The sequence below is a fragment of the Protomyctophum parallelum genome (genome assembly GCF_964188405.1).
Source record: "Protomyctophum parallelum genome assembly, chromosome: 13".
In the NCBI taxonomy this organism is placed as follows: Eukaryota; Metazoa; Chordata; class Actinopteri; order Myctophiformes; family Myctophidae; genus Protomyctophum; species Protomyctophum parallelum.
In genome coordinates, this window is record NC_139708.1 from 3,026,871 (window position 1) to 3,036,258 (window position 9,388).

General features: G+C 43.2%; 1 protein-coding gene across 1 annotated transcript; it reads right to left on the reverse strand.

The window, feature by feature from the left end:
- Positions 1 to 387: 387 nt before the first annotated feature.
- aanat2 (arylalkylamine N-acetyltransferase 2) lies at positions 388 to 2,059 on the reverse strand (the record flags this gene model as incomplete). Its single annotated transcript, XM_083780464.1, has 3 exons — positions 388 to 696; positions 851 to 1,005; positions 1,873 to 2,059. The coding sequence occupies 3 exons, from the start codon at positions 2,057 to 2,059 to the stop codon at positions 388 to 390; spliced, it is 651 nt and encodes a 216-aa protein (XP_083636590.1).
- Between the last annotated feature and the right edge of the window lie 7,329 nt (positions 2,060 to 9,388).

The window sequence follows — 9,388 nt, forward strand, 5'->3', positions numbered from 1 at the left end:
AGTCCAACTAGTACTAGTTGGTTCTCAACAGTTTTATTTGGAAGGACCCCCTTAACTCTGAGAGTGTACAAATGTACAAAGGGACCCTGTTGGTTCTATTTGTACACTCTCAGATACAGACCTGTTAATGGTCATTTACTGTAGGACTAGCTCGTTATGTGTTTCTGGTGATATGATAGTCCACTCATTTTGTCCGTGGCAAAAAATTAATTTTGACAAAAATGTCCACCACAAGCCACCTGAGTTACAACAGTACTTGGACCGCTCTTTTTCCGTCTACACCAAAATTGCAGATCTACAAGCTCACAACAAAGTGCCGTGGCTTGCAGATCTGCTATTTTGGGCCAACCCCCCCCCCCCTTCCAGAATAGGAATGGGTTCAGGTGGTTAACGCACGGAGCTGTTGCGTCGTGCGTACGCCTGTCCACACAGCATGTACTCCATCTCCTGGAAGCACATGCTCTGCACGGAGATGGCCGAGGCGCCCTTCTCCTTGAAGCCAGCTTTGAGGTAGAAGGGCACCAGGAACTCCTCGCAGATGAGCAGAGCCCTACGGAGGCCGGGCACGCAGCGCAGGTACTGCAGGTAGCGCCACAGGAGGATGGAGCCCTTGCCTTGCTGTCGGCAGTGGCGGTGCACTGACAGCACATGGATGTGCACCGTGCCGCTTCCTGGGACATGCTGAGTCATGGCCTCCTATGTTGGGACAAGTACACAGAAACGTTAATGCCATTTCGATAGTCACCTCCTGTCTTACATGTTTTGTGGGGGAAATAGCTATTCGTAATTTTTGAAATGCAGTACACTTAAATTGCAACAATCCTATTGTGTTTCAAATGAAGGCGCTTGCCTGAGAAAGCCTCTCTTTGTCCCAGCCCGAGCCAATGATGAAGGCGACCAACTGTCCCTCCTCGAACCAGCCTAGGGACAGCTCTGGGCACTGGCCCAGGAAGTTCAGGACTTCATCCAGAGTGAGTGGGCACTCTCCAGACACGGAGATAAATGCTGCGGGAGGGACAAGAAATGGTGAACAAAGACAAAGGTTGTCAGATGGACAGAATAATTAAGTATCAATATAATTTATATTCTAATATTATATCCCATATTATAGGAATAATTATGTTCTGCTTTCTTTTTTCTTTTTTAAACAGCACAGGGTTAGTATTTAGTGTTCAGTATTGTAATACAGAATTTGGACTTATTTGGGGAAAGGTTCATCTAGTAACCAGTCAGAGGTAAACCTTTTTTTAATATATATATATATATATATGTTTTTTTGTGTTCGCCTTTATTTAATATTTTTATGGAGGGACAGACAGTAGGCTGACAGGAAATGTTGAGAGAGATGGGGGGAAGACATGCAGTAAAGGCCGTCGGGATCGGGAGTCGAACCCGCGGCACACTGCCAGACTGGATGACCAGCCAAGGTGCCTGGACCGCTGAGCCACGGCCCAGGCCGGTAAACCATTTTTGTAGTAGAATTAGAAAGCAATGTTTTCCATGATTCCACTACAAACCGTGTAAAATGGACCTGGTTCATGATACAGTGGTGGATAGGGATAGGGTCATAATCGTTTCTATGTTAAATGTTTTCAAACATTTTCCAAAAATAACATAAAAAGCTTACAATGCTTACAATTCATCTGCTATTTCTGCAAAAAAGTATCTAATTATTAAATGTCAGTCATTTCTTTGTATAAGTTTTAAGTTATTTGTCATATCAGCACCGTGCAATTTTTGGTAACGAAGCCTAAATATGATTCAATGTTCAGTGCGAAACACACAATGAAATCGTCAATCGTAATTATTTGTGTGACAATTAATCGTCAACTTAAATCTGTGCTCGTGACAGCCTTGGGGGTGGACACATACCTTCCCTCTCAATCTCGAACACGCTGATGGCGTCCTGCGGTGTGAGGTTCCTGTACTCGCTGGCGGGGAGCGTGTTCCGCCGCTGCCTGTGCCGAGCGCTGCTCACCCCTCCGCTCACCCCTCCGACGGGCGTCTTCAGGAAGAAGGGTTTGAGGAAGGGCAAGCTGCTAGTGAACGGTTCTGTCATACTGACTGAATAACCAGACAGACTTTTTTCCACCCTTCTTCTTTTCTATCCGCTCTCTTTATTCGTATTATTTAGCTATACCTGATGCTGGGTGAATAACTGAGGAGGTCAGGTCACTGCTATAGCGTGTGAATGACGATTTCCAGATCTCTCCGCTGGTTCCACTCCCTCGCACTGCACTCTAAAGTCAGTGTCGTGGTGCGGGAGAGATCCAGGCGACCGTGTCCTGCTCCTCTCGACCCTCCACTGCTCCTCCTCTTCGCCCTGCACTCTCATACCCTCCCTCCTCCTCCTCCGTCCTGATCTGGTCTCATAAAGTGGCCATCTCTAAAGTAGGATAACTGTGCACACGTGTCTCTAAAGTCTCCAAATCCTCTGCTGCCTGAACACAAACAGAACTTTGCGTTGCTCATGTGTTTATCCCTATTTTATTTGTCTTACTCTTAAATAGTCCAAACTTCATAGTCGTTTTTTGTGGATGCACATTCCACAACCTGTGATTTGTTCAATAGCCGGGGGCCAAAAGCTCAAGGAATAGAGTTTAGCCTGTGATGCCGTACTTTTAATTTGTGTTTTTTCTATTAATTCTGTCATTAATGTCCACAGAATGAGAGGCCTGCTCTGCCGGAAAAATTAATGTCCACAGAATGAGAGGCCTGCTCTGCCGGAAACATGTCCACAGAATGAGAGGCCTGCTCTGCCGGAAACATGTCCACAGAATGAGAGGCCTGCTCTGCCGGAAACATCATTAATGTCCACAGAATGAGAGGCCTGCTCTGCCGGAAACATCATTAATGTCCACAGAATGAGAGGCCTGCTCTGCCGGAAACATGTCCACAGAATGAGAGGCCTGCTCTGCCGGAAACATCATTAATGTCCACAGAATGAGAGGCCTGCTCTGCCGGAAACATGTCCACAGAATGAGAGGCCTGCTCTGCCGGAAACATCATTAATGTCCACAGAATGAGAGGCCTGCTCTGCCGGAAACATCGCGAAAACAAGTTATGGCCATTTTTGTATACCACACCATAGACCACCAATATAAGGCTTTAAGTAGCATGTAACATGTCTAACTAGGGGGTTTTCATGATTGTGAATCCATTCCAAGCATTAGTTTTGCACAAAAAACACTCCTTGGCCTAAATTCGACCATAGCCACTTGCCCAAATGTGCCCAAATGTGCTGACCTCATCACATTTGTGATGACGGCTGTGGCCGTTTTTAGGCCAAGGAGTGTTTTTCGTGCAAAACTAATGATTGGAATGGATTCAGAATCATGAAAACCCCCTATAGTTTAGTATAGTCACAATTGCCACATGCTACTTAAAGCATGATGACATTTGGTATACAAAAATGGCCATAACTTTGCGCGTGTGTGTGCGTGCGTGTACAGCTAATCTCTGTACCGTTGGCCCGACCGATGCCAAACTCTGCACGCACACTCCCTGGATGCCAATGACTAACCTCTGCCCCAGATTCTTCAGAACAGCATGTTATAGCGCCACCATGAGGCAAAGTTTTGCTAAACATGTTTCATTACATTACGTACACATTTTAACCATACATCACGCAAATCAGTATACATATAGTCATGTGATCAACACGGATCCGTCCGATTTCCCATATTCCATCCCGATTGGCTAAGATTGCCTTTCAAAGCTTGCAGGATTAGTATACGTTTCGAACAAAAAGCCACAAATCGTGAAATTATACATTCCCACTAGACAGAGGATGAAATGCCACTTAAATTTCACTTATCACAATTATTTACATCCCTCGTACAGATTTTATCCATTCATCATGCAAGGCCATTTATGTAAATTGTATATGTATTTTGTTAACTGACATTGCAATCTAGTGAATTTACCCACACATATACGTGTGTGTGTCTCACACTAGAGGTGAGGACCGCAAAGTGGCCCGAACTTCTATTTGGCTACGATTTACATCTAAAGTTTGCACGTTTAGAACAAAATGGCTCAAATCATGAACACAGTGTGCGATTTTTCCGTGAAATTACGCATGCACATTCCCACTACGATGAGGAAGAAATACCACTTAAATGTTTTCACATCATCCTCATGGTGGGGCTATAATAGGCCAAATCATGTTTTACTTGCAACTGCACCGATCTGTGTACAACTTTGTATGCGCACTCCCTAGAGGCCAAGGAAAAACTTTTCCCTACATTTTTCACATCTGCCTGTTATAGCGCCACTATGAGACCGATTTTTGCAAAACACACTATAATCAACAAACTATAGGTTACTATATAAAACCTGGTCAAACACTGGCCAAATTGTCAAACATATGCCTCAATTCCTACAATTCCAAGTGCTTGTGTGTGTGTGTGTGTGTGTGTGTGTGTGTGTGTGTGTGTGTGTGTGTGTGTGTGTGTGTGTGTGTGTGTGTGTGTGTGTGTGTGTGTGTGTGTGTGTGTGTGTGTGTGTGTGTGTGTGTGTGTGTGCTTCTTTCGTCACAGTTCACAGAGGAGATTGTGTGCACATCTTGTACCTGTATTTAGGCCAGCTAGGTTCTGAAGGAGAAGAAGGTAAAAACATCCGCACACTGCTTTAAAGCTCCAAAAACGTCTTTTTGTTTATAGGTCTTAATTCATCAGGCAAATAGATGAAGACTATAAGACCATGCATTCAGGCACATGCATTCAGGCACATGCATTTAGGCACATGCATTCAGGCACATGTATTTAGGCACATGTATTTAGGCACATGCATCTATAGGCACATGCACTGATCATGTGCTCCCGGACGGTATGTGTGCCTGGCCCTGGATGTGGTGACACGCGTATTTTAGCAGACCAAGGGCATGTGGGCCTTAAGTGAGCGACAGCCAGAGTGGGGGAGATTTGTTGGCTCAAAGAGGTTTATCGCTGGTTAATTAAATGAGAAAGCACTCGCTCTGAATGGCCTGAGGTAAACCTGTTTATGCTGACCTGTTCGACAATCAAGGCTGTCGATCTCACGCTGATGATTTTGACGGATCTGAAGATTTCTATAGTTTGATATTGGTCTCATCTGTCATAGTAATATGTATTACTGTATGCTTCTGTTTTTTTATAACATCAAATGCTGTCACTTTCAGCTGCCAGTCTCAAGTCTCAACAAGTAAGAACTGGCCGTCGACTGTCCCTTATATGGCACACAGAAACACCTGAACTTTTATGTAACAAACCATACACACATACACACGCCTTTGAGCGGCGTGGTTGTGATATCAATAGTTCATTACGTTGATTTTCCATTTTTCGTTGATTCCATTTCCAAATGATGTCATTCATGACACGGTTTCAAATGACAAACTTTCTGTTTCCTTTATTATTTTAGGTAACCACTTTTAGATAGAGGTATTGAAAGAGCACAAAGTACGTTTCTGAACGTGCAAAGTATCAAAAGACTGTCCCCCGTTTCCTGTCTGGCAACCAAACCTCGCAATACCTCAGAGACAGAAACGATACCTGCTGCTGTTTAGATCCTCAATAAAATGATGTAGGCCTACTGTGCACATCGAAAAGCAAGTGATTAGAAAACAACCTTATATTCCTGAACCGGGTCTCTTGCATTAAAGCCATTTATACAGTATAACAGTCTCTACCTCCATTGACATTTTCAGTTGCTTTAAGTATCTTGAAAATTTGAATACTTGCAATGTTGCTTGTCTTTGTGCTCATAAACAAAGGGCTAACTTACAAAAGAACACTTCTACGCTACTATGTGAAAGGTTTGTGCTATTGCCATTAATAATGCATTGGGACTGGGAGCTTAAAGTTAAATAATAACTACAAAACAAACTACCTCCCCCTGGCCAGCCTGATGGAGGGGAAAGGATAGCATAGCGTGTGTTCCTTACACACGCTATGTCCAGCCGGGGAAACTCTACCCTGTCAGGTGAAAAGAAGCAGTTGCCATTGACAATTGGGCAGTAAAGGTAAAATATTTGAACATGAAACCTGTTTGCCACGAGTTAGATTATTAAACCGCTAGCCTACCTCTCAGGCACTCACAACACATTAGTAACATTAGAAACATGTTGACCAATGTTGTGTTGAAAAGTCCTCCTTCATGGGGGTCCCTGGCACAAAATACATTTAAATGGGCCTCCGTGGACAAATGCATTTGGGTTCTAAATTAGCTCATATATTCCTCATGGAAGCTATAGTACATGCTTTCAGTGACCTATCTATCTAATTTTAGTTCTAGCAATGTATGTGAGTGATCTGTAATGGATGGCAGACACTATAGCCACCATCACAGATGAGCTGTCACAGAAGACTTTGTGGGGTTGCAAGATACCTCAGTGTTGGTAGCAGATTAAGCTGTCTGGCTCCGTGTATAAGCTCACCCACTGACCTAACTAGCTCAAAGCACCATAGACACCAATCGCATTTGCTGGACACATCCACATGCACGCACGCACGCACGCACACGCACGCACGCGCAAAAATGCACAAACAAGACAAAAAAAGACATGGAAATCATGAAAAACGACAACATACTAAAAATACGTCATGCTTTTCCACTATAAAAAGAAGAAAATCATGATTTTTGACAACATACTATACTTACTGTAGGTCGATTTTCATAATGTAATCATGAAAACCATGCAAAACAACATACTATAGTACAGTATGTTGTTTTTCATGATTTTCATCATAGGAAATCATGAAAAACTGAATGATAGTCGGTTGTTGTCACACCATCAGAGATGTCCGCCTACCGATACGCCTGGCCTGGACATTACTGAGAGGCAAGCAAGAACGCTGGTGAGAACACAAAGCTACACGCACTGCTTTAGAAACCAATCATGTCAGACTCACCACCCCATTGAACACCCCATTGAACACAAAGCTACACGCACTGCTTTAGAAACCAATCATGTCACCACCCCGACCCCATTGAGTTTTTACTTTCGAGACTCGCTGGTAATTTTCCAGGTGCTGGAGCTCACAAACAACCTCTTCCTCTTGGGGAAACAAAGGGGTGACTTGCATTTTAAAATTGTTTATGTCCAGTGGTGTCACTTGGGTATATGGCAAGCTATATGGCAGCTGCCATACCATACGGCTCCAAGGGAATACATTAAATATTAAAACGAAGGAAAGAATTGGCAAAAAACCGCACTTAACTGCAAAATTGGAGGAAAATAGTGATAGATATATTTCCACCATATGTTTTACTTAGGACTGTATTAAAATGAGTTACTATAAATAGCTTCGACAGCAGAGCTGAGAGCGGAGAGCACCGAAACACCGGAACTCTCAAAATACTTTTAGAAGTAATCGAATTACAATATATACTTAGCTTTAGCTTTTACCAGGATACTTTAAGTAAATAGCCAATATAAACAATGTTAGAATTACCTTATAAATACCGAAATGTTACCTGAGTTCACCACAGACGAGAGATCCATTCAGAGTGAGGGTTTTAGTCATATTTTATATTGATCCAGAGAGACAGAACGAGATTCACATACAGCATAATCATAATTTACAATCAAATTAGACCGACCCCGCAGGGGCGGTCCAACGCGGTCTCTCAATGCCGTTTCAAAATGGCATTGGGTATTTATACTTCTTAACTCAAAATGGAGAATGATACAAAATAGACGTGGCAATACAGAGGAACATCTAACCAATGTATTGGGATATGTAGTTTTGGGAATGACCTGTAGTTCATAATTCAATCACTGGCCAACCAACAGACCCTAAACCGGAAGAGCACAGAGGTTGGCAATGCATGGCACCCGGCTTTTAAGGATAAATTGTCATACAGTCTCGGCTCTGGCAACGAGCTGATAAGGGAACGCCCGGCCTTCAAGGTCAGTTACATGCAGGGTTCTAGACGCTGAGACAGCCAGACAGTGCAATAATAATTCTTACTAACTAAACGCCATAAGACAGCGTGAAGTAACTACATATGAGTGGAGCACAGGGCAACCAGATTAAAAGGTCAAAGGAATCAATGACCCATCACCCACAAAATACAAAATGCATAGAAAATACCTATCAAATAGGCCAAAAAAGAAGCAAATTAACTGCACGTAATGGTTTCAGCCTAAATCAACACTAACATGAGATATAACATGAGAGAACAGGACCCGGTCGCCCACATCGGCAATCGGCACTACAACTTTTTGGTTATAGGCCTATTTTTATTTCAGTCCATATCTAGCTATCTGATACCACGTCCCGCAAGTGTCGTCCACAGTTATGTCGTTTTGTATTGAGTTGAGTGCTTGAAATGTACTGTAATTCTCCAATCTGTTATGATGTATACATCTTCATCTTTTTGAGAAAGATGAAAATAAAAATCAAGATGTTTTACACCTTTTTTACACCACGTCAGTTATACTACCTGCTCCTGTCTGAGTGGCCGGAATCGGTCCCCCTCCTTCTTTAGGACAATCCCAAGCGATGCCTTCCAGGTGAACTGCTATAGATACAATATGTTGGTATCAAGTAGTTCACACGATTGACAAATACCTCCCTCTAGTGAATGTAATTTATAATGCCTATTACCTCTCATTAGCTTGTGTGCGTTCCTGCAGGAGCTGAAGGTCTTCGCTGTCAGTGTAAAAAGATAATGATTAGGCCTTGTCCTTTGTGGAATCTGTGTAGGAGATTCATCAGCGTGTGAATAATGTAGCCTAATAATGTCTTATTCCATTATTCATCCAAGGTGCAACTAAGCTCTACTCCAGATTATGAAGCGGTTTGGGTGGACCTGGGTTGGATTGCTGATTATTGATAATGACTATGGACACAAGGCTGCCAGATCCTTTCAGACTGAGCTGGACCGGTCTGGGTTGGCGTGTCTAGCCTATATGTGGATGTTGTGTCCATGGACAGTGACCCAGCTGAATGTGGATGTTGTGTCTATGGACAGTGACCCAGCTGAACTTCAGAGGCCTGTCACTGTGATGAAGAAATACACAGCTCGTGCATTTCATCTCTACGTTCAACAATTTAGTTCTTATTTTTCTTAGGCTTTTTATTTGGTCTCTGTACTTCTCTGCCCAATAAGCACACACATAATATCACCATTCATGAACCTCACTCACTCCTTCACGCGTCCGCCTGGTTGACGGCAGACTGCTGTGCGAGCTCTGGCACTTTGGCATGAGGAGCATTAGCTATAGCTATAGGTTGTCTCCATATATGGAGCAGTCATTGTGAAATCCATGATCTAGACCGTGGTCGAAAAATGATGATGAAGTGAACAGAGTTGTCCTAATTAACTCTCTCATCTACACGACTCTGATGGAAACAATGTGTGTGCGATTTCAGAACCATGGACAGCGATTAGCCTGTCA